General features: G+C 56.1%; 1 protein-coding gene across 3 annotated transcripts in view; it reads left to right on the top strand.

Annotated features, from left to right (window-relative positions):
* SOGA1 (suppressor of glucose, autophagy associated 1) overlaps positions 1-25,314 on the top strand; it is a 67,600-nt gene continuing 42,286 nt past the window's right edge. For all 3 annotated transcript variants that reach the window (XM_035006263.1, XM_035006262.1, XM_035006261.1), the window contains exons 1-3: positions 1-900; positions 18,991-19,215; positions 24,899-25,057. In XM_035006263.1, the coding sequence (XP_034862154.1) occupies positions 226-900; positions 18,991-19,215; positions 24,899-25,057 (1,059 nt within the window). In that variant the 5' untranslated portion in view covers positions 1-225. The remainder of the gene's footprint in view (positions 901-18,990; positions 19,216-24,898; positions 25,058-25,314) is intronic.

The raw sequence follows: 25,314 nt of genomic DNA, 5'->3' as shown, positions 1-25,314 counted from the left end.
CGCAGCCGGGGCGCCTGGAGGCGGTCGGGCCGCTCTCTCCGAGCTCAGGGCAGCGGAGAGCCTGTGCGGCGGGGGTCCGGGCCAGAGCGCAGTCCCGCAGCTGAAGTGGGCCGAGAGGAGCCGCGGCCGGAGCGGCCGGAGCGGCGCCGGGACCCTCCCCAGGGGCGCGGAGGCCGGGCGGGCCCGGGCCATGCGCGCCGCTCTCTGAGGCCGAGGGAGGCCGCGATGGAGGTGCCGGCGGGGGAGCCCCCGGCCCGGGGCTGCGGTCCCCCGCCCGTGCCCGCCCCGGAGAGGAAGAAGAGCCACCGCGCGCCGTCGCCGGCCCGGCCCAAGGACGTGGCCGGCTGGTCTCTGGCCAAGGGCCGCCGCGGCCCAGGCCCGGGCGCCGCAGCCGCCTGCAGCGCCGCGTCCTCCGCGCGGCCGGACAAGAAGGGGCGCGCGGTGGCGCCCGGGGCGCGGAGCGCGGGGACACGAGTGGCCGGGGTCCGCACCGGGGTTCGCGCCAAGGGCCGCCCGCGCCCCGGTCCCGGGCCGCGCCCGCCGCCCCCGCCGCCCAGCCTCACCGACAGCAGCTCGGAGGTGTCGGACTGTGCGTCGGAGGAGGCGCGCTTGCTGGGCCTGGAGCTGGCGCTGAGCAGCGACGCCGAGTCGGCGGCCGGGGGCCCGGCGGGGGCCCGCACGGGGCAGCCGCCCCAGCCCGCGCCGCCCGCACAGCAGCCCCCGAGGCCGCCCGCCTCCCCGGATGAGCCGTCGGTGGCCGCGTCGTCGGTGGGCAGCAGCCGCCTGCCGCTCAGTGCGTCGCTCGCCTTCTCCGACCTCACCGAGGACATGCTGGACTGCGGGCCCGGCGGCTTCGTGCGAGAGCTGGAGGAGCTGCGCTCGGAGAACGACTATCTCAAGGTGGGGGCGCCGATGGGGGAAAGGGAGGCGGCGGGAGGCGCGGGTTGTGGCGGCCCCAGGCGTCTGAGGCACCAGCCGGCCCGCCGGCCCACTGAAGGAGCTGGGAGAGGGGGCCCAAGTCCTCGGGGACCACCCTGAGGTCGGCCTAGGGCTCCCACACATCCTGCCTCCCTTTTTGTTTGGGAAGCCGTCTCCCTGAGGAGGAACCCAGTTGAGACTGGCCATAGGGCGCTGATTTTGGAGGAAGGGAGTCTTGAGAACACTGCTTTGGGAGATGCCCAGATGCATTACTTGGGATGGGGTGGGGGTAGTCAGTGAGGGGCTGGACCCCTGTCCTTCAGCTTCTTAGAAGCCCCACCCCCAGGCCAGAGGCCAGGCCTTTGGTGGCCCTTTCTTCGGGGGACAGGTATTGGGGTGCACTTGTGCCAGGGAAACCTGTGGCTGTCCCCCTGCCAGGGAGAGGCCAGAACACCATCCTGAGTCTTCATCCAGGGCTTTCCTTGGTGCAGGCCTGTCCCCGCCTGCCTTTCAGGGCGGGTCCTGTTTGAAAGCATGACATCTGGGAACATCCCCTTGGCTCGAGTCCGACTTCCGCCCAGTCTAACGGTCCCACAGCCTGGGAGGAGGATGTCGTGGGAGAACTGGTTCAGAGGCAGCTTCTTAAATCCCAGGATGTTGTCTTCTGCTCTCTTCTGCCCTGTACGCACAGCAGTCCCACTGGCCCCTCATGGCCGGTGCCCTTGTCCTTCCCGTGTTCCCACGCAGAGGAGGGAAGCTGTCCGTCTGAAAGGGGCATCTTGGGGACCTGAGAGCTTCCCTGGAGAGCAGACCTATCTTGCCTTCCCCCTTTCGGTGGACATGAGCACCTACTGGGGACTGGCCAGTCTCTGCCTGCCCACTGCCTGGTACCCAGAGCTCTACAGACAGCCCAGTGCTCATGTGCTGTCCTTGGCTGGGGAGACCGAAAGCTTCGTGGGCTCTACCACGACTGGCTGGGCATGGTTTTGGAAGAGGCCGAAATGCTACCTGCTACTCTTGTCAGTTGATGGCCTGGCACAGCACCGCAGCGTACCCTGGCTGAGAGCCACAGAATTAACATCACTCTGCTGATTGATGTCTGCCTGGCGACACTTAGCTTTGCGCTGTGGCTCTTCTGGCCAAGTAGGTTTCTCTCTCGTGAGACTTCTGGGGTCTTACTCAACTGTGTCTCTTCCTCCTGATTTTCCCCCAGGATCTCCTCTCCAGCATGTGCTCAGGAAATGCTTGTAGAATAAAAAGACAGAGTCTGTCTGAATCGGCATAATCCACCCCTTCAGCCTCTTATCTTTCCCCAAGCCAGGTCTCAGCTTCCTCATCTGTTAAATGGGAGGGCAAGTCTTCCCAAAGGCCCCATTCACTGTTGACAGTTGAAGGCCCAGTCAGCTCTCACAGTCTTCAGAAGCCCGTGGTGAGGAGAGGACACGTGGGGGGTGGGTAGGAGGACAGAGACAAGCCAGAAAGAAGCCTGGCTGTGCCCTCTTGGTGCCCTGACTGCTTCTGGCCCTGCCTGCCTGAGCTGCTCTGAACGCAGACCTCCTGGCCCACGCTGTTCATCCTGGCGAGCGAGATGGACCATGAAGCTTTGCTTCAAGGTCTCCTCATGCACCAACCCTTGTGGGCTCCTGTCCATTCCACGAAGTCATCAGGCAGAGCTCTGGAGTCTGCCTGGGCCAGCCGTGACTGTTAAGATGGACAGTAGTTCCAGAAGGCTGGGGGTTGAGCCCAAGGTCTCCAGGGGCCAAGGCCTGGCTGGGCACCCCCCACTGCCTGGGCTGGGGCTGAACCACATTTCCACTTTCATTCAGCCCTTCAGGCTTCACGGGCAGGCCTCAGGCCACAAGTGGATCTGGGGTCTGGCTTCCTGGCTGTGTGGCCTTGGGCAAGTGACTTACTGTCTCCAGACCTCATTGAGGAAACCCTCATTGTAAAAAGGTACATCACGCTTCTTCCAACCTTAAGGGTTGAAGGAGATAATGTGTGTAAACACTAGAGTGCCTGGCATGGAGTGAGCCTCAGATGAGGCCAGTTGTGATCACGGCGGCTCCCCAGCAGTGTGGGACACATTTCCACAGGTACCCAGCATGTTCTCTGTGGGTTCTGTGGGCGGCAGAATATCCTCCTCCCCACCTGAAGCGGGCCTGACTCTTTCTTCTGGCCTCTCATTCATTCTTTCACCATTTATTTAGTGCCTACTGTGTACCAGGCCCTAGTGCAGATCCGAGATACGGCCTTGGACAAGGATGACATGTCTGTGTTCACGGAGCTCAGAGTCTAGTGGGGGAGACTGGGATTTAACAATAGCAGTTCAGTAAATCACAATACAGATCAGGATAAGGGTGAAAGGATAATGTGTGCCAAGAGCGCATGAAAGTGGGGCTGGGGACGTTCAGGGAGGCCACGGCCTGGAGGATGACATGCAGCCAGCTGAATAGGAGCTGGAGTAAGAACATTCCAGGCTGAGGGAAGTGGGGAAAAGCATGTTGATTTTGAGGGACAGCATAGAGACTGGAGAGAGGAAGGAGGTTGGGTGGAGAGGTGAGCTGGGCCAGACTGTGCGGTTCTCTCTGTGTGCACTTGGGTGGGTCCCTGAACTTGCCTAGAGCTTTGTTTGACCCAGCCACCAATCTCACAGAGGCGAGGTGAAGATCTAGAGACTGGGGATGTGGACCGTAAGGATAGAAGCTGGCACAGGAGGTGTTTTGTTCATTCTGCAGATGGGTAAACTGTGGCCAGAGAGAGGAGGGGACTTGCTCTGGGTCCCTGAGCCGGTTCTCCAGACAGCCAGGGCTGAGAGTAAGAGTGTATTACACTCTTGACGTGTTTTCTGCCCCTCTGGGCCTCTTTGCTTCCCAGATGCAGAAACTGTTACCAGGAGAAGGACTCCAGCTCCCCAGTGTGTCCCCTGTAGGTTTCGTGCTACCTAGGTTGAGTCTAAAGTCTGGTGGGGCCCTGCTTGGCTTCACCTCCCAGAGGTGGGGGCCCTGGAACTGTCAGCTGGGGAAGGAAGGCCTCACGGGTGGTGGCAGATCTCCTGTTGCATGAGGCCTGCCCAGGGGCCCAAGTGGAGAAACAGCATATGGGGCAGCTGCCTCCCAATCAGAGATAGGAGAGAAGGGAGTGAGCCCGCTGTCACTTGAGTTATTCAAACAAAGGCTGGATGACCTTGCATGTTTGGACGAAGATGTGGGGCTTGTGGAAAGCAGCTTGTAAACTGTATAAAATGTTGGTGGTTGTGATTAGAAGGAAGATTCAGGGAGAGATTTATGTGGTGGCTACAGTTGAACTGCCTGACTGACCTCAGGATCCCTTCTGGCCAAGGAAGTTTGGAGATGATGAACTTTTGAGGTTCCAGAATTCTAAGACGCAGATTTAGCTGCAGAGCAGATGCATCGACTGCATTTGACCTTCAAAGCCCTGGTGGTCTGAGTTCTTCCAGCTCCTCATCACCGCTAACCCATGTGCCATGGGTGAGGATGTGCAGGGAACCCACCCCAGTGTAGATGGAAGAATCTGAGAGTTGGGGCCCAAAGACCTGGCTTTGAGACCTGACTCTGCCATTTACTGTGTGGCCATGGGCAAGTCACTTGGCCTCTCTGAGCTCCTTTTCTTCATCTATATAATGAAGATGATGGAACCTACCTGGGCAGCTTCATAAGATTGTTTTCAGGAATCAGGGAGGTATGAATAGACGAGAAAAGATTTTACAAGCAGTGAAATCCCACATCTCTTGGGGAATTGTTGTCATTATTAGCCAATGAGCAGATAGGATGTCTGTGTCTTCATTCTCGGGGCAGCTGGGAGAAGCCAGGAAGGTGGATCCCCGCGGCTTTAGGATGGTAATAAATCAGGAGCTGCTTCAGGGAGGACAGGAAGGTGTGATCACATTCCATGCTGTGTGGGCACCTTGAAGCAAGGCCACTCCCCCCCCCCCCCCGCCCCCTTGGAGGTTCTAGGTGTGAGTGTTTGAAGTACAGATGTCAGCTCAGGGGTGCCCAGAGGAAGCATCTACTCCACCCCCTGGGTCTCACTTACAGTTGGGTAAATGGAGGCCCCAGGTCACAACCAGGATTCCAAACCTCTGCGTCCTGGTCTTTCTGAAGCATGACTGGAGCAGTGAGCTTCGGGTTGCTAACAGTGCGTCTAGTCTGGGACACAGTTTGCTGAAAGGAATCCTGTTGTGTGCCAGGCTCTAGGCTAAGACTTGTCAGGAACAAGTGAGGGGAACGGATGCTGGGGCTGGAGTCTGGAGCCTACAGGCAGGGGGAGAGGGGCATGCATGTGCATGCATGGAGGTGAGTGTGTACCTCGCGCTGGTGAAGCACGTGATTGGGGTGGGAGGAATCTGAGATCCTGGAGGAAAGGATGGGGGTTTGGATCCAGCCTTAAGGGTTAGTTAATGGTTAGGCTGGAGCCCAGGGTGCTGGAATGTGAGAGCCAGCTTGGGGACCCCCAGACCACTGATCCTGGACTTCTGTGGCTCTGGCCTTGTGATCGCTGTCCCCTGTGGATCACTCCCAGTGCCTTAGGCTCTGGGTTAAGTAAGCCCTTATCCTCACAGCAACCCTGTGTCGAGGGTTCTGACGTCAGATCCGTTTGACAGATGAGGAAACCAAGAGGCTATGTAACCTGCCCATGATTGCACAGCTGACGTACTTGGGAACCTCCCTGGAAAACCCTAAGGAGCTCCCCTTGCCCCCTGGCTCTCCCACCCTCTCCTATGCAGGAGGTAGCCTGGGCTTCTGACTTTCACACAGCAGAGTTCTTGTCTGGATTTGCCGGTTACACGCTGTGTGATGTTGGGTGAGAGGCTCCGCCTTTCTGAGCCTCGTTTCTTCTCTAAAGTGGGGGATAAGCATGCCTGCCTCAAGGTCGTACCCTTTCCGCTGGCATGCACCGTAAATGTGAGTGCTTGTTCCTGTGGTCCCTTTCCCTCACCTGCTTCTCCAAGCATTCATTCACTCAACCTATATCCATTCATTCATTCATTCATTCACTCATTCATTCACTCAACCCATATTTTCTTTCTTTTCTTTTTTCCTTTCTTTCTTCTTTTCTGTTTTTATTTTCTTTCTGTTTTTTTCCCCACCCATATTTTCTGAGAGCCTCCGGGCCACCAGATGTCTGGCCCAGGAGCAAGTTGTGAAGCTCTTCTCAGCTCCCAGAATGTGTCACTGGGTGGGGGTAGGGGGTGGTCATTATGGTCAGCAGAGCTCCTGGCTGCTCCCTGCCCGAATCCCAGCCCTCCCCATGGCAGCTGAGAGGCGGCCTGGAAGAAGCTGCTCTGAGAGCCGGGTCTTTCAGAATCCTCAGCGGTTTGCCTGTCTTAGGGGGAGGAGGGCAGCTCTAGCGAGACGGAAAATGTGAGGCGGCTGCCGCAGAGGCCTGGGGGGACCAGGGCTCCCAGCATGCCTTGCAGAGGGGCTGGGCCTGTGTCCCTGGGCTCACTCTTGCACACACAAACACACATATTCACAGCTCATGCTCAGAGATCCACAGCCATTCACACACGTGTCACGTGTACATCCAGGGACACACGTGTGTTGTTGGCTTCCAGAAGCACACCTCCAGATACGTCAGAGAGGATACACCCTCCAAAGGACACAAACCCATGCAGATACAAAATCTGTCTCCTCACACCCACACACTACCAGACACAACAGCCTCATGCCATCTAGGAGACCCCTGGCTCAGAAACACACACACACACACACACATCTTACATACCTAGACATACTTGGCTGTGTCCCAGATGGACACACGGCTTTAAGACACCCTCCGATGTATCGGAAGGACACATACACACGCAGGCACGCACACAAACCCACGCAGACTCATTATACACAGACTCCAGCATCCACGGAAATCCACAGATCCGCCCCTGCCAGGCGGGCCCAGGCACAAACTCATCACCAGATACTCGCCCTGTTTCTTTCACAAAGAGCAGCGGCAGCCCTTGCATGCTTACCTGGGGCTCAGACCCACGCCCGGGAGACGCACACACAGGCACAAGACACGCAGCCGTGGACATGTAAGCAGGGACACGAGCGGAGAGCACTCACATGTCAGGCCTGTAGCATTTGCCACCGGGAACCAGAGACCCACAAACCAGGGTCCCCAGACACACACACACACGCACACAGGCTGTGACATCTCACCCACACAGAAACACAGGAAATCCTGGTCCCTGTCCTCTGGAGCGAATGTGTACAACCTACTGTGTTCAGCTACTCCACAAGGCTGCTGGGAATAGTGAGGAGTATGGCGGGGGCTTGACGTGTAACCTCCTGGACCCGGCAGGTCACTAAGTCAGGAGAAGCTCCACCGAAGGCCCGCAGGCCCCTGATACCTAGCACTTGGGCCCGGGGCCAGTGGGCTGAAAGAAATGGAGCAATTGTCAGGCCTGCCCACAGGAGAAACACGGCCAGGGGCAACTCCCTTCTAATCTCCTTGGAATTTCCGGTTTGCCCTCATCTACCTCCTCCTCCCCTCTCCCTTTGCTGGGGACTGTGGAGGGCCACACCACTCCCATCTTTGAAGGGTGCCCGTTTCTGCCTGGGAAACAATGAAGGAGGCCAGGATAGAGGAGGTTGGAGGAGATGTGGGCACTCAGAAGAAGAGGGACCTGGAAGACTTCCTGGAGGAGGAGGCATTAGAGCTGAGGAGTTAGCCTTGAGTGGCTGCCTGTGTGCCCAGCTGCTGGAATGGTGCCGGCACATCATAGGGACTCAGCAAATGTTTGTCGTGTGATTGAATGAAAGGCAGGTGGTCTACAGGCTTAAAATAGAAGAGCTGGAGGGAATAGTGGGTGTGGGCAGTGGTGAGGGAGAGGCTGGGAAGGGGGTTGGGCCTGCTTGGGAAGGGCATGGAATGCTGAGGTGCTGTGAACACCTTGCTGGGAGGGGGCCATACAGCAAGGCTAGGAGCTGCCCCTCCTTAGTGTGTATCGGTAGGGCCAGGCACAAGGCACAGGAGCTCAGGGTGGCAGGGAAGGAAGGCTCTGTGGTCTCATGGACAAATTCCATCTTTGAGGTCAGGTCTAAGGCCAAACCTTGCTTTGTTACCTCTTCTCTGTGCATGATCTCCATGTGAAAATCCCATCATCAAGCCTCAGTCTTTCTGTCTGTAAAATGGGAAACGAATCCCTTTTTGCAGGGCACTTGGGAGGATTAGCGTTCAGGTACGTGGCACATCCAGTAGCATCCTGGGCACAGAGGAAGGGAAGTTCCCCGGGGGGAGGGTGGGGCGTGCTGGGCTAAGCTCCAGGCAGGGCCCTGACCAGCAGCCAAGGTTATTACTAAGGTCATTCCCTTCGTAGCCCATACACATGACCTCATCTGCAGTCATATTCTCTGCCCTCTGGTGCCAGAAGGAACTTGGAGCTGGGGTGGGGAAAGAGCCAGAGACTCCAGGATGTTCTGGGACAGGCTGACCCTGGCCTTTCTGGAGGCCCACAGGTCAGCACGGAGTCTGCATTCTGAGCAGGTAGCGCTGGCCTCCTCGAGGAATGGCCAGTAGTCAGGCAAGGGGGGAGCAGCAGGCCAGCTTTGCCCTTCTCCGGGGCCCACGGTGCTTAGAGCACTGTGGTCTAGAGCCAAGCCAACCTCAGCTTGAATCCTGGCTTTGCCTTTTCCTCTATGAGCCTCTCCTTTAGGAGGCTCCTCATCTGTAAATTAGGGATGCTGACAGTGCTCGGCGTCCAGGGTCGCTGTGAGCATAAAATAGGAGGAAGCACGTAGGTAAGGATTAATGGGGGCCTGGCTCAGTGCAGGGGCTCAACAGCTGTCCTCCCTCGTCCGTTATTGGCAGGCTCCGGTCTGACTGCCTGTGAGCTCTGTGTCCTTGACAGTAGAGGTTGTTCCTGGCTCCAGGTGTGGGTCTTGGCATGGAGCCGGGGCCTGGGAGGTGTGCGTGGAGCTGAATTGCATCGTGGGGATCCCCAAACACAGTTCTCCCTGGGTGTCCCCCCTCTCCCTCCTGTCAGTCTTCTCCGAACGGCCAGTGCTGCGTGCTGCAGACTCTGCAACCTGGGGATGCCCCTTTGCTGGTGGAGGGCGCCTGTGGGGTCTCTTATGCTAAGACCAAGGTGAGTCATCTTCTCTTGCCTGGGCCACAGAGAGAAGCACAGGCTCCAGGGGAAATAGTCTGGGATCCTACAGCTACGCCGGCCCAGCGAAGCAGCTTTATGCTGGTTTGCCCCAGATCTGCTCGGGATCTCCTGGGTCAATTGCATCAGCCTCTCCCCTCCTTGGCCTTGGCCAAGTGCCTGGGCAGCCTGTGTGGTTCTGCCTCCCTCAGCCTCACCTCACCCCCGTTCCACGCAAGCTCCCTTGTGTTCCTCACACCCGGGCCTCAGTCCCCGTGCTCTTCCCACCTGCGGGGCCTTGGTGCTTGCAGTTCCCTCCCCTTGCCCTTGGTTTCCTCCTCCTCCTCCCTGTGTTCAGCTGCAGGCCCGGCTCCTGTGTTAGACAACCAGGAACTTTCTGTGGGCTCCTTGGGGACATTTACCTCAATGGTAATTAGATTCTTAATTGGGTAATTACAGGTTGCACACCAGCCACCCCCCATGTGTTCTGCCTTACCTGGGGGGGACCTAGCCCCTTCCTTTTACACAGGCGTACACTGAAGCTCAGAGAGGTTAAAGGGCTCGGCAGAGGTCACACAGCCTAGAGATGGCAAGAGGCAGAAGGACGGGCGGTCCGGTGGTGCAGGGCCCTGGGCAGGGGGTGGCACAAGCAAAGCCTCGGAGGTGTGGGATGCTGGGATGTGCTGGAGCCACTCCCTCGCCTCTCCAGCCTCACTCTCCCTCCCCAGAGACCTCTGAGCCCTGTCCTCCCCTGTTCAGACATCTGGCTGCAGCCCAGGGGCCATTTGGGAGATGTTTTCAACACATCCAGATCCAAATGCTGCCTTCCTTCCTGTTCCCACAGAAAGGATGAGAGGGACACCGTTAGGCACTCCCACTGTGAGCACCCACCCCCCGAGGCTGTGGGGGCTGCGGATGTCTCCCTGTTCTGTTGGGGGAGGCCTGGAATGGGCCAGTGGCAAGCCAGGCCTGGCCTTGGTGAGCAGTGCTCCCTGGGTGTCTTCTCACCCCAAACACACGCACGCACACGTGTCTGGTCTCAGGCGCAGAGCGGTGCCAGATGTGGGAGGCACGCTCCAGACTGGCTGTGGAGCCTTCGTCTCCTTGAGCCTCTGTTTGCTTATTGGTACAATGGGTATGAAATATTAGCAGCGGCCTCAGGAGGCCTGTGATTGAGCACAGGATAACGGACATTCATGCTGCGTTCAGCCGGGTGTCTGGCCCTCGGTAAACCCTTGTAAATACTAGCTCTTGTCCCATTATAGAGACTGTCTAGTGTAGTTGACAAGAGCTCAAACTGGACTTGAATCCTGGCTGTGCCCCTGAGCGTGTGACCTTGAGCAACATTGTTGACCTTTCTGATCTTGGTTCCTCGCCGGTCAGTTGGGGGTGGCGGGGGGTACAGTGAGGCAGCGGGTGCTGCCCGGCCTGTGCCTGGCCCGGAGAGAGCGCTCTCGCCTGTTACCATTTATTGGTGTTGGAGGGGCCAGTCCAAGACCCTTGTCTTCCCCATGACCTTGTGGGTCGCCGGGACCAGGTAGCCTCCGTGCCAGCCAGAGCAGGGGCATTGTGTGGCATGGCCATACCTGGCTGGGTGTCCTGGCCCTCCTCTAGGACCTTTGTCCCTGACTGTCCCCAAACCAGAGCCCAGCTTTCACCCAAGGACGCTAAGCTGGATTGAGTTCTGGGCTGGGAGGCAGGAGCCCAGAGTCCTTCTCTACTTGACTCTGGATCTTCTGGGGGGCCATGTGATTGTCCCTAATCCCTCTCTAGGCCTCAGTGTCCCTGCCTCTTCTGCCCCACCCCCCACCCCTTGCTACTCTGGAGTCTTTGCTTTTGAGTGGGGAGGGAAGTGGAGCTTTGCAGAGCCTTGTGCCCTCCTTGGGGTCCAGTGATCTCATCTGGAGACTTGACAGACTTGACAGACCTGGGGGATGGACAGAAGGGATAGCAGATGGCTGCCCTAGCCTCTCGGGGGCCTGGCATGCTGCCTCTGTGGCCACTGTTGGCCCACCCTGCAGGTCAGCCCTTCCGGGCTGGGGTGAGTGCCCCAGGCCAGAGCCAGGGTGGCAGATGGGCAGGCAGCCTGGGGTTAGCCTGAGGGAGGGACCGTGGTGGCCAGGGCGGTGTGGGAGCAGGAGGGCCAGGCAAAGGCTCCCGTCCCTCCCTGGAATGGTTGCTGTCCCACAGACGGAAAGTTTTGGGTCCTTCAGCTCAGCTCTATCATTCTTCCTGGATGTGTCTGCTATAGGCAGGTCAGTCCCTGGAACCTGGGGAGGAGGTGACCTATTTGGGAATGCAGCCTGGGGGTTGATAGGCCAGGATTTGAGGCCCGCCACTAGGCTCCGAGGCTTCCGTGGGCATTAGCTTTGCAGAATCACAGAAGTAGATTTAAACACAGCAGCACTGACTGGAGGTGGTTTTCTGCAGGGGAGTGGAACAGGATGGGAATCTTCCCCTCTTAGGACCCCTTTATTAATTGGGCAGCTTTTTATTGAGTTGATCCTTTGAGTGCCAGGCACTGGGCTAGGCTCTGTCCTCCTGAAGCTCACATCTTAGTGGTAGAGACCGACATTCCGTAAGCAAACAGATCAATAAGTAACATAATTAACATCACAGATAAGCCTGTGACATGTCCCATGAAAGAAACAGGTTTGAGATGGACACAGTGGGCCTAGAGGGGTCTGGAAGGCTTCTCTGAAGAGGAGGCATTTACATGGGGGCTTCGAGCACGAGGGGAGCCAGGAGCGCAGAGATGCAGGGAGGGAAGTCTGGGCAGAGGGACCAGCAGGGCAGAGGCTTAGTGGTGGGACAGGCTAGGTGATTGCGGGGAGAACAGCCAGTGCGGGAAGGTGAAGATGGGGAGGTGGGCAGGGGTCGGGCTTTTGTCTTGCTGTTAGGTCAGGTGATTTACATACGGTAAAGTGAGTTTTGGCAGATGCATTGCAGATGCAATTCTGTAACCACCACCAAAGTCGAGATGTGGAACGGTCCCAAAAACTCCTCCTGGGCCCCTTTCTAGTCAATTCCTCCTCCCCCAGCTTCTCCCCTCATCTGTTTTCTGTCTCCACAGTCTCGATTTTTCCAGAATGTCATAGAAAGGGAATCCTCCAGTGGCCTGCTGAGTCTGGCTTCCTTCACCCGGCAGAATGCGTTTGCGCCTGGGCCACGGTGTTGAGGGTCTCAGCAGTTCATTCTTTTTCATTGCTGAGTAGTATTCACTCACGTGGATGTGCCACTGTGTCTCCATCCACCAGCTGAGGGACGTTTGGGTCGTTTCCAGATTTTGGTGATCATTGGAGAGTTTTAAACAGGGGAGTAATGTGGTTAAAAAAACAACAACATTCCACGTACTAAGTGGAGAACAAATTAGTGGGGAGAAAACTGGCCATCCCGAGGGTTAAGTTCAATGATTTGGTGATGAATCTGGCTCACTATAGAGACTCAGTAATTGTTCATAAAAAAGGCTGTGCCTGGGGCAGCCAGGGAGGCTTCTTGGTGGAGGTGGCATTTGAGGTGGAGGGATGAGGAGGTGGGAGACATACAGAGTGGAAGGAGGCCCAGGCAGTACAGAGTCCCTGTGGGGGCTAGTGGGGCTGAGACACTGGCTTCCTGCACCGGACTCAGCTTTGGTGTATGAGGGTGGTCTGTAGGGCTCACATCCGAGCTCCCTGGGGGTGCTGGGTGAACAGGCATCTACCCTAGCCTTATGGGGGCTGACTCTCTTGGATAGGAGGTAGCTGGGGGATCTCTGCTGTGGTATAGTTTCTTCTTTGGTGGCTGGTAAGAGGTGACCTCCTCCTGCCTTCAGGAACCTTCTGTCTCCTTGGTCCCCTCCCTGCTCCCTCAGGGCTGGCTGGCAGCTGTTACTGGGGTTCACACCAGCCATTGCCACCTGCTGTGTTTCCGCAGAGGGGCCTCGGGTTTGGTCACTTTCATCTCTGGTCCTGCAGGTCAGGAGACCTCACCGTCTACTCCTCCAGACCAATTCCATCAGACTCATGCATCTGGAGTCATTGTCACATGCAAGTGTTCCGGTGGGCCCCAGACCTAAACTCCGCCCCACCCCGTCCTCACTGTGCAAAGATTCATCATCTTATATGTGTGTGGGTTTCTTGCGGAAAGCATTCTTTCCTGCAGCATTTAAAATGTGGCTTGATGGGGCACCTGGGTGGCTCAGTGGGTTAAGCATCTGACTTCGGCTCAGGTCATGATCCCAGGGTCCTGGGATCGAGCCCTACATCAGCCTCCCTGCTCAGTGGAGAGTCTGCTTCTCCCTCTCCCTCTGCCCCTCCCCTCCCTCACTTGTGCTTTCCCTCTCTCTCTCTCTCTCTCTCAAATGAGTAAATGTTAAAAAATAAATAAAATGTGGCTTGATCAAAAGGTCATTTGTGAGCCTCCTGATAGGTGGTAGTGTTTTTTTTGTTTTTGTTTTTGTTTTCTTAAGATTTTATTTTTATTTATTTTTATATTTTATTTTTTTAAGATTTTATTTATTTGACAGAGAGAGAGACAGCGAGAGCAGGAACACAAGCAGGAGTGGGAGAGGGAGAAGCAGGCTTCCCGCCGAGCAGGGAGCCCGATGTGGCAGATGCCCAACTGACTGAGCCACCCAGGTGCCCCAAGATTTTATTTTATTTTATTTTTTAAGATTTTATTTATTTGAGAGAGAGAGAATGAGAGACAGAGAGCATGAGAAGCAGACTCCCTGCTGAGCAGGGAGCCCAATGCGGGACTCGATCCTGGGACTCCAGGATCATGACCTGAGCTGAAGGCAGTTGCTTAACCAACTGAGCCACCCAGGTGCCCCCCAAGATTTTATTTTATTTATTTTTTATTTTTTAATTTTTAAAGTACTTTTTATTTATTTATTTGAGAGAGAGAATGAGAGAGAGAGAGCATGAGAGGGGAGAGGGTCAGAGGGAGAAGCAGACACCCCGCCGAGCAGGGAGCCCGATGCGGGACTCGATCCCGGGACTCCAGGATCATGACCTGAGCCGAAGGCAGTTGCCCAGCCAACTGAGCCACCCAGGCGTCTCTAAGATTTTATTTTTAACTAACCTCTACACCCAATGTGGGGCTCAAGCTCATGACCCCGAGACCGAGTCACATGCTCTGCTGACTGAGCCAGCCAGGTGCCCTGAGATATCTGGATGTGGGGGCCACAGGATGCAGGGGCAGGGGTGGGGGGCAGAAACAGGGAGGAGACCAGGGACAGTTTGGATTCCAAGGTAAGGGACTGCACCTATTGCAGAAGCCAGTGGGAAAGAGTGGAGGAGACAGAAAGTGACCTTTTTTTTTTCAAGTTATCTCTGATAAACAGGAATGACCTCTGTAATCAGAGCAAAATAAACATTTTCAGTGAAGACTGCTCTGGCAGTAGTCAGGGTGCCCCGTTCCTATTCTCTATCCCTGCCCGCACCCCCCTTCTCTGTCCATGTTAAATAATGAGGGTCAGCTTCAAGGGGAGGAGACAGTCAGCTTGAAGGAGTGGCAGAGGGGATGGAGGGCTGTCGAGGGGCTGGCAGGCCATGCCTGGTCTGAGCACCTTTCCCCGGCTTCTTTAGGCTGGCCTTTCTGACTGTGGGATTGAGAATCAGGGCCCCCAGGGCACTGCTGGCCTTTCCTATCTGCAGGGGAGAGTGAGGTTTGGGGTTCCCCTACCGGTGTTGGGGGGGTCTCCAACAACCTTTCTGTATAGCCACTGGGCCTGTGGAGTCCAGTGGAGTTTATCCCCTCCCTCCCACTTGCACACGGTTGAGGGATCTGGGAGGGAGGGGAGGAGCAACAAGGGCCCTGAGCTGTCTGTGAAGGAGCTGAGAAGGCCGGGCTCCCCTCCCTCTCTCCAAGCTCTGTCCGTTGGGTCAGACTGTCACCGGAGGGCTTTTTAGGGCCAGGGGCTGGGACTGGAGGACTGAGCAGCCCTGGGAGATTTGGAGGCTCAGTGAGGTCTAAGAACCTCTGGAGTGATGGGGTGCCTGGGTGGCTCAGTCGTTAGGCGTCTGCCTTCAGCTCAGGTCATGATCCCAGGGTCCTGGGATCGAGTCCCGCATTGGGCTCCCTGCTCCTCAGGAAGCCTGCTTCTCCCACTCCCACTCCCCCTGCTTATGTTCCCTTTCTTACTGTGTCTCTCTCTGTCAAATAAATAAATAAAATCTTTAAAAAAAAAAAAAAAAAGAACCTCTGGAGTGAAGCAAGGTCCTGCCCCCCAGGGTCCCATCCCAAGGGCCTAGCAGCCCCTTTCCCTGACCCCACCTCAGGACCCTGCTTGGGTCCTGCATTCACCAGCCCGGGCTGCCCGAGTCCCAGCCGACCCGGCCCGTGCAGGCCACAAGCCTGCCTTTGTGGACTCGCCCTCCTGCATGGGCCGTGCCAGGAGGGGCTGACCCGCATTCTGCCTTGCAGCTGGGACGAGCCCGCATGGGCCTGGGCCCCCCTCCTTAGCCCCATGGGGAGATGGAGCTGGCGTGAATGCAACATCCTGCATTTTTAGAAACTGACTGTGGTCCAGGGCAGGCCCTGGGGAGCCAGCTGCTCATGTGAGAAAGATCATTGATTCATTCACTTGTTCAATAGATGCTTGTTGAGGCTCTGCTCTGTGTCAGGCCCTGGTCTTGTGGTCCTGCCACAGATGGCTCTTGCCCTTTTAGGAAAAAGACTGGAAGGAAACCCCCTGCCTTAGAGTCACTTGGGGGGCCTGCTCCCAGAGTTTCTGATTCAGCGGGTCTCAGTTGAGGCATGAGAATTTCTGACAAGTTCCCCAGTGATGGTTATATGCTGCTGGTCCAGGGACCACAGTTCGAGAGCCAGTGTGACTTAGGACCAGGGGGAGGAATTATGAGTGATTTAGGTTTCTGTACTTTCAAAACTGTTTCTGTGATCATGGTTTACTTTTATAAATAGAAAAATCAGTTATTTATTTATTTATTTATTTATTTTAAAGATTTTTTATTTATTTATTTGACAGAGAGAGACACAGTGAGAGAGGGAACACAAGCAGGGGGAGTGGGGGAGGGAGAAGCAGGCTTCCCGCTGAGCGGGGAGCCCGATGTGGGGCTCGATCCCAGGACCCTGGGATCATGACCTGAGCCGAAGGCAGACGCTTAACGACTGAACCACCCAGGCGCCCCTAGTTATTTAAAAGTTAACAAAATAAATGGTCCCCCCAGATTGACTCCAGTGCTCTGGATGTGGTCCTGTGTTGAGCGATGTCACCTCCCATGACTTAAATGTCATACATCTATTAACGTAGCCCAACATTATGAGCTTTAATGTTCTCTGCCCTTCCCCTTGGTTCATCCTGAGCTTCAGGTCCACTTAGACCTCCATATCCTCCCCATCACCTGTTAGCGTGACTGCAGTGAGAATAAGTGAGATATTAGGAAATAGCAGGGTGGGGATTTGAATACAGGCTCATCTGGAGGCTGGCTTACTTTGGGTTTAGCTGACTGGCCCGTACTTCCTGAGTGCCGTTTCCTTTATGCTTCCTTAATCCACCAGCTGAAATGGAGTGTGGAAACCTCACTTCCTCATTTCTTTGGACTGGTGTGATCATTGACTGTCCCACTTCCTCTTTTTCCACGTTTAGTTCTGTCCACTTGGCATGGTGGCAGTGAGTCTGTGTATATACTGGGATGGAGGTGGAGATGGGGTCCTGGTGAGGGAACCCTTCCTCTGAGCTGGTGGAGGCAGAATCATCCACTTTGCGGGTTGCTGCTGAAGCCACTCCTAGAGGAGAGGCCGTGGTGGCAAGTGGGGATTTGGTCCTTGGGTTGACGGTGGGAACGGGACAGTATGTCATTGGGAGAAACAGATCCTTGTCCCCTCTGTCTTCCTCTCCTGAGTTCAGGACCATGTGAGAAGTAGTCCGTGGGAGTCAAACAGACGAATGAGCTTTCACATTAAGAACTGGCCTGCTTCCTAACCCTGCTCCTGAATTAAACTGACCCACCCAGTCTCCAGGGACACTGGACAACCTCAGGCCATGCCCCCAGAGGGAGCCACCCAATTTCTTTGGGGAAAGGAAGGCACAGAGGGGCTGGTGAACACACTCTGGATTGTGGCCCCTCTCAAGGGCCTGCAGAGTTGTTTTTTTTTGCTTCTTGGACCCACCTCCCTGCCCCCATCAGCACCACCCTTGGGTGTTTCCTCTGGCTCCTCAGGGATGCCTTTGGCAGATCATTCCTCCCCTGTGACTCAATTTCTCTTTTCATTTATTTTTATTTTTTTAAAGCTTTATTTATTTATTTATTTGCCAGAGAGAGAGAGAGAGAGACCACGAGCAGGGGGAGTGGCAGGCAGAAGGAGAAGCAGACTCCCCGCTGAGCAAGGAGCCCGATGCGGGACTCGATCCCATGACCAGGGGATCATGACCCGAGCCGAAGGCAGACACTGAACCAACTGAGCCACCCAGGCGTCCCTCAGTTTCTCTTTTTAGTATACCATCTTGTTTAATTCATTCAGTCATACTAAGAGTAGATATTATTTCTATTTGTGACTCAGTTTTCACATTTGTTATTAGATATAATAATTATCCGTTTCTCCTGCTGGGTTCCTCCCTCACCCCCTTACAATCTATCTGTCTAATGATTGTTTCAGGTTGGTATGTCTTTTTTGTGGTTGTTTATCTAACTGCACATGGTACACTCATTCAGTTAATGTTTGTTGGGAGTCTGTGGGGTGCTAGGCCAATGCTGGGTGTGGGGGATACAGCAGGGATCAGGGTAGATGTGGGGTAGTGCCACACACTCCCAGAGGGGAGACAAACTCTTAAATAGAAAATTTAGATATGCTCATGGTGACAAAGGGGAAGTGAGGGACATTTGGGAGCTGGTGACGGAGGTGGTCAGGAGCTGCCCTGAGGAAGTGAGGTCATCCCCCAGCACCCTCCACTTAAAACCCAAACCCAACTTCTTGGCCCTTCAAGGCCCTAGATGGCCGATCTCTGTCTGTTTGCCCGGCCTCAGCCCACCCTCCTCTAACTACCCTGGCCACCTTGCTATATTCTGACACACTGGGCTCTGTCCTTTGCACACACCAGACCCTCTGCCTAGAGTCATCTCTCCCTGGCTGGCTGGCTGCATGGCTGTTCCTTCTTCCCTCAGCTCAGATGTCCCTTCTTTGGAGACGGCCACCCCAACCATGCCCTGGGACACAGCCTTTCCCCAGTGCTGTAGCATGTTACCTAGGTGTGGGGGTTTTTGTTTCTCGCCATTTATTTGGATTTTTTAATTTGTTGGTTTATCATGTGTCTCCCTAGTGAGATCTGGGGCTCCGTGCAGAAGATACAGAAGGGGCCCCGTCAGTCTTGGTCAGTACTGTCCCTTCCCACCCCCCGTGCTTGGCACGGGGCCTGGCACAGAGTTGGTGCCCATGAATGCTTGTTGAATGAGCCTGTCCTGCTTCCCCAGAGCGGTTAGTTTCCCTATTGCTCCTGCGACAAATCACCGCAAATCGAGTAGCTTCAAACAATCCCAGATTATTATCTTAACATTCTGGAGGTTCGAAGTCTGAAAATCGAGGTGTTGGCAGGGCTATGTTGGTGAGGCCACATGGCGGGGCTCTGGGGGAGGATCTACTCCCTTTTCCAGCTTCTGGACGCGGCCTGTATTCTCCGCTTCGTGACCCGTCCTCCATCTTCAGCGCATGTCCCTCTGACCTCTGCTCTGTCACGTCACATCCTACTTTGATCCTCTTGCCTCCCTCTTACAAGAACCCATGTCATTACGTTGGGCTGCCCAGATAGAATACAGGAACATCTCCCAATCTTGGGATCCTTACCTTCATCTCCTTCACAAAGTCCCTTTTGCCGTGTAAGGTAACATATTCACAGGTTCTGAGAACGAGGACACGGATGTCTTTGGGGGGCCGTTATTCAGCCTAGGAGAGTGTTGGGTGTGGCCTGCATTCAGGCCTCAGGCCACCGCCACGGGGCCCGGTGGTGACCTGACCGCCCCGTCCCCCTGCAGGACGAGATCGAGGAGCTTCGGGCCGAGATGCTGGAGATGCGGGACGTCTACATGGAGGAGGATGTGTACCAGCTGCAGGAGCTGCGGCAGCAGCTGGACCAGGCCAGCAAGACCTGCCGCATTCTGCAGTACCGTCTGCGCAAGGCCGAGCGCCGCAGCCTCCGAGCCGCGCAGACGGGCCAGGTGGATGGGGAGCTCATCCGTGGGCTGGAGCAGGACGTCAAGGTAAGCACCAGGCCTCCCCGCCAAGCCCCGGTCGAGCCCAGGTCAGCTTGCTCCTTGTGTGTCCTTGAGCAAGTTACTCCACCTCTCTGGGCCTCAGCTTCCTCATCTGTAAAGTGGGGATCCCTGGCGAACTGACAGGGGTGCCTCAAGGTAATATCATAAATATGAATCCTACTCAAAGCAGCCACTCTGAGTGTCAACCACATGCCGGGCTCTGAGTTGTTCATGCACCGTCTGGGGAGGGTTCTTGGGGTTTTTATTTTTATTTATTTTTATTTTTTTATTTTTTAAGATTTTATTTATTTATTTGACAGAGAGAGACACAGCGAGAGAGGGAACACAAGCAGGGGGAGTGGGAGAGGGAGAAGCAGGCTTCCCGCTGAGCAGGGAGCCCGATGTGGGGCTCGATCCCAGGACCCTGGGATCATGACCTGAGCCGAAGGCAGACACTTAATGGCTGAGCCACCCAGGCGCCCCAGGTTCTTGGGGTTTTTAAAAATTTTTTTATTTTATCTTATTTTTAAGTAGGCTCCACGCCCAGCGTGGAGCCCAATGCAGGGCTTGAACTCACAACCCTGAGATCAAGAGCTGAGCTGAGATCAAGAGTTGGAGGCTTAAGGGGGCTGAGCCACCCAGGCGCCCCTGTGGAGGTTTCTTTATTGTGCTAAGGAGCGTAGTGAAGGCCTGGAGTTGGATAGGGCTGGTTTAAATCTGGACTCCAAAGTGCCCTAATTTTGAGATTTTGAGCAAGTCACCTAAGTTTCAGTTTCTTCACCTGTAAAATGGGTGTCACAGCAGCGAGGTTCTCTGAGGGTTAGAAGAGATAATACAGGTAAGATGTCACTGTAAACCCTCAAAAATGTTCGCTGTTATTAGTCCCATTTTCTGGATGAGGAAAGTGAGGCTCAGAGAAAGGAAGGACCTACCTGTCCAAGGTCACATGACACTCAGTGTGTAGTGGTTACAGTGCAGGCTTATCAGCCTCCTGTGCCTGGCCTGGCCTCCCTCCCTGCTGATGGGCTGGAGGCTGGCAGGGGGCCCTCCAGGAAGAGCTGACCCCTGCCTGTCTGTGTGCCCAGTCCCCGGCTCTCAGAACTCAGCCCAGTGTGAGCAGGGGGTGTAGGAGCTGGGGGTGGGGATGCAGCCTGGGGGCCCTAGGGGCTCTTCCTGCAGTGGTGACTTCTGAACCCAGGCCTGAGGGAGAAGAGGGCCTGAGCCGGGACTGGGGAGGAGGAATGCCGGGGCGGGGAGAGAGCCTCTCTGTAAGGGCCGGGAGGTAAACCCTGAGTGCCAGCCGGCCACAGGCAGGCTCGCATTTCCCATTGTCTTTGCGGGGGCGCAGTTGGGATTACAGGTCGGCTGTGCAGATGAGGAAACTGAGCTCAGAAGGGGTGTGTCTCCCAGGCCAAAGCTACCTGACCGGCAGCCCCCGGGATAGGTGGTTGCACAGATACTCCAACTCCAGGCACTGGATGGACAGGGCTTGGGGTGGGGAAGAGCTGGAGAAGCTCAGACGAAGCAGAGTTGGGGCCTGGGTGGCTGGGGCTTTGGGGCCGGGACACCAAAGAGTCAGCCTTAGAGAGATTGGGGGGCGGGGGGGGGAGGACCGACTGGGCCGGCTAGCCATCGCCTTGGTGGGAGGAGCCAGAGCAGCTGGTGTGCATGTCGGAGGGGGTCTCTCTCGGCTCCCGGGGCAGGGAAGCCGCCCCTTCTGTTGGGATTTGAACTAGCCAATCAGCGTCCACCTTGCCCCCTTCTCCCCCTCTTCTCCCCGCCCCTGCAGCTGGAGCGCTGAGCTCATCCCTGCAGGCCCGGGCTGGATGCCTCTGGCCACCACATCCTTCCCACGTGCTGGACTTGTTCTCAGTCACTTTGGGGGTTCTCAGAATTGTGGTGTCTCCTGGGGGGGCTTGATGGGCCCAGCTGGGGAGGAGACCTCAGAGCTGGGTATCCCTGGGGACTCTCTGACTTGCTCTGCCAGCTCCTTGGCCCACCCTGGGACTGGCTTGGGCCGCCTCTTGGGGCCTCAGTTTCCCCTTCTGTTAAATATGGGGCTGAGAGCAGCCAAATCTATAGGGCTTTTGCAGTTCCAGTGGTTTTGTCGAGCAGGTAGGTTATTGGTGAGGGCGCCATGAGTAACACCTTGGTATCCCTCTCCCCCAGGCTCTCTCACTGTCTGTGGTCCTCACAGCCTGCAGGCCCCACAGAGCCTCAGTGGGAACATACATGAGGAGGGCAGGGTGGTGGCGGTGCAGAGACCTGCTCTCCCACTTGCTTGGTGCGTGACCTTCGGAAAGCTGCTTCACACCCCTTGTGGAAAAGGGAGATAAAACTAGATTCTACCTAGAGAGATTTTTGCGAGGATAAAACGAAATGGCTCATGTAAAGAGAGTGCTGGCCACAAAATCCGGCACCGGGTGTTCACCCGGCAAAGGAGCAAATGTTGGTTGCAGTGTTACTGTTCAGAAGATCCTAGAAGGCACTCGTAGGGCAAGGGCAGAGAAGGGGAGGCCAGAATCTCAGCCTGCCTGCGTAGATAAGAATCCCCTGGAGGACTTGTCCACAGTGCAGATTCCCAGGCCCCACCTCCCGTTCCCCCTCCCTGAGGAGTCAGTGACAGTGACAGGGAGGCTGAGAGGTCTGATGTGAGGGGGACCGTGGCCTGGAGGCTGCTGGTTGCATTTGGCAGGAGCCAGGCCTCAGTGCTGTAAACAGTGACCTCATGGCTGAACGCATTGTTTGTGCTTTGGGGATTTGCCCTGGTGTCCAGAAGCTGCAGCTGCTTCACCTCCCGGAGTATCTCAGCCCCCCTGCCCTGGGAGTAGTTGGGAGGATCGTAAGATGATGAAATGAGACAAGCAGGTGGGGCCCTGTGAGCATGTGACACCGTGAACCCTCTGCTGGGCTTATTATTAATACTTTTAGTACCGATATTAACATAATGTCTTCAGGCTTCGGGCCAACAACAGGGTCAGGTTGAGAGCAGGACTCTAGAGTTGACCCACCTGATTTCAGACCTTGTTTCTGTAGCTTCCTAGCCGTGTGCCCTTGGGCAAGTGACCTTTCCTTTCTGTACCTCAGAATGGAAATAACAAAGCCTTTCTCGAGGGGATGAAAGGCATGTGGTGTCAGGAAGTGAGAGCCGATTCTGTAAGTCACCCATGAGAGGCAAGAGCACCCAGGGCTACTGAGAAAGAGGAAGGGACGGGCGGAGGCCACCAGACTCCTGCCCTCCAGGCTACCGTGCTCTTCCTCTAAAGGGGGCACAGGGTTCTGTGGGATCTGAAATTAAGGGCTCTTTTGTTCCCACTGCAATCCTATAAACTGCCTGGGGTTGGGCTTTCTTGACATAGCAACCCTTGGGGGTGGGGGACAAATGGGGAAGGCGATCCTATGGAGAATGGGGTGGAAGGAGCCTGGGGACTCATGGAAGGGATGAAATCAATAGAGTCATTTATGAACCCAAGAGGACCCAGGAATCCACGGATCATGACTTCTTGAGGGGGAGTGTTGCCTACCAGGTCGAGGCCATGGTGGGGATGGAGCGACCCCTCAGATGGAGAGGAGCTGGCCCCAAGTGGGAGCGCAGTTAGGAGAGAAGCCCTCACGTCAGTCAGGGACACAGCTCTCCCTGGACGGTGGGTGGGGTGCTGGTTGAGGGGAGCATCCCCCTCGTCAAGTTAGGAGAGGTGCATCTCCCCATATTTCAGGCATTCGCCCCTTCACCTCCCTCTCTTTTCCCTTTTTGGAACCTTGGATTTGTTTGTTCTCCGACCAGCATTTCCTGGGCACTAGCATGTGCCAGACCATGCGCTGCTACTGGGACACAGGGAGGTGAAGGAGCCCAGGCATGGTCTGGGGCCTTCATCTCTGTGCCCCACCGCTCCTGCCCCACGGTCTCAACAGGATGAACAAATAAATGAATGAATGAATGGAGTATTGATCAGGGCAGGGACTTTCTGGGTGACTTAATAGCCAACCTGGAGACCACAGCCAAGAGCCTGGGGCTGAACCCTTCCAGCAAAATCCTTGACCCCAAACTCAAGAGTGAGGCCCAGTCCAGTAAAACCAGTGCACAGAGGTGAAGCAGTGATCCTGGCAGTGCATTAAAAAGTTGTATTTCTTGATGTTCCAACCACCAGCCCAGGAACTACGTCATGTGTTCCTCACGGTGGCTCCTGGGAGTGGGCTGTCTCCATTCCACTTACCAGTGACCACACCGAGACTTCGAATGTGTCAATAAACTTGTCGTGGGTGTCCACACAGAGAGCGCTGGAGTCATACTCAGTCTAGCTCTCCCTGCCTGCCAAGTCCTTGTTCTGCTATTGAGGGGTTTGTGGATGGGGGATAGATCCCGGCTGTCCTTGGGGATCCTCAGAGGCAGAGAGCGGCAGTGGGCAACAGACGGTGGGGGAGGCAGCGCCGAATTCCCTTTCTGGCCGTTGTTTTTCCTGGCCTGCCTCTCATACTGCCAACGGGTCCATGCCGAGCTGGGCCTGGGCCCAGGCAGAGGGAAGAGCCAGGGAGGGCCCTCTTCCCTTCCGGCGTGGAGGAGGTGCCATGGCCATTTCCGAGACTGGCAGGCATGGGGTGTTGGGCTGTCTGCCCCTCACATACCTCTTGTGGGCAAAGCCCTCGGACCCCTCCAGAGCCCCTGACCACGTTGGCCTCTCGGGCAAATCCCAGGGGCTCCCCCCAGCTCGGGTCCCCCTGGCTAGGCATGACCCCGAGTCAGGTCACTTAGGCTGTAAGCCTCAGACAGAATTGGGGTAAATGAATCTGGCACACGGTAGGTAGTCAACAAATGATAGTTGTGATTTACCAGCTCAGAAGGGCCTTCCGCATCCCCAGAGGCTCCCCTTTCCTGGCCTTTGACCCCCAGGGTGTCCTCGAGGAAATGGGGTGCTCTGCTGCAGAGCCCTGGCACCAGGATTGACGTTTGCAGCTCTGTTAGTTCCTTTCTGTACGGATGACTTGGACACGCGCCCAGCCTTTGTCATTTAGAGCATGTTCTATGTCCCAGACAATTGAAAACCAGCCTCAGGGTCACACCATGACCTCCAGCAAGTCAGGCCCCTCTCTGAGCTTCGGCATGACCACTCCCCCGGCACTCAACTGTGCTGGCCCAGGGCCCAGGCTTTTTGTGCCATAGCTGATTCGGTCCTCCTGCGGGGCCCATGAGGTTGCTGCTATTATTGCATCCATTTTGCAGTTAAGGAGACTGAGGCACAGAGTCGGGAGATGGTTTGCCCAGGATCCCGTGCTGGTCACTGGCAGCAGTGGGATTCAGATGGCTCTGGGGCTGCCCGTCTTGCTCTGGTTTCCACGCCAGCTCACTTCCCTCCCTTTAAAATGAGCTTCTGGCCCTGCCTCAGGCTCTTGTGAGAATTGGAAACACTGACTGCGCTGGATAATTGAAAAGGCCTTGCGAAGAACAGGCAGGGCCTTTCCAGCTTCCTGGGGACTGAACTGTGATGTAGACATTGGGAGCACGGGGTGCCTGGGTTTGGGTTTTGCTTCTGCTGTTTCCTGGCTGTGTGACCCCGTACCCTCTACTGACTTCTCTGTGCCTCGGTTTCCTCATCTAAGTAGGGGTGGTGAGAAACACTGTCTGCTGGGGGGTTGCTCTGCAGCCAAAGCGGGGGGCAGGTGGGGTTCCCTGCTCATCACCCCCCTTGCTCAGGTCTCTAAGGACATCTCCGTGCGGCTGCATAAGGAGCTCGAGGCGGTGGAGAAGAAACGGGCGCGGCTGGAGGAGGAGAACGAGGAGCTTCGGCAGCGGCTCATCGAGACCGAGCTGGCCAAGCAGGTGCTGCAGACGGAGCTGGAACGGCCGAGAGAGGTGAGGGCCCCTCCGTCCCAGGCAGGGCCAGGCCGGGGCAGGGGGCCATGCGCCAGGGCTCTGAACTGCTGTGTCTGCACGGTTATGCGTCCCTGGTGGAGCTGTCTTTGTCACGTGTTCACCCCCACAGCACACATGTCCTGAGCACCACTGTGTACTCTGTATGCCGACCCTGAGGACAGAGTGGTGAGTGGAAGACACTGGTTCCCGTCCTCAAGGAGCCCACAGGCCAGTGAAGGAGACAGTCATCCACCAAA

This window comes from Mirounga leonina, unplaced genomic scaffold, assembly GCF_011800145.1.
Source record: "Mirounga leonina isolate KUSES-001 unplaced genomic scaffold, KU_Mleo_1.0 Mir_150, whole genome shotgun sequence".
NCBI lineage: Eukaryota > Metazoa > Chordata > Mammalia > Carnivora > Phocidae > Mirounga > Mirounga leonina.
Note: the sequence above shows the minus strand (reverse complement) of the source record. Positions and strands in the feature narration are given on the sequence as shown.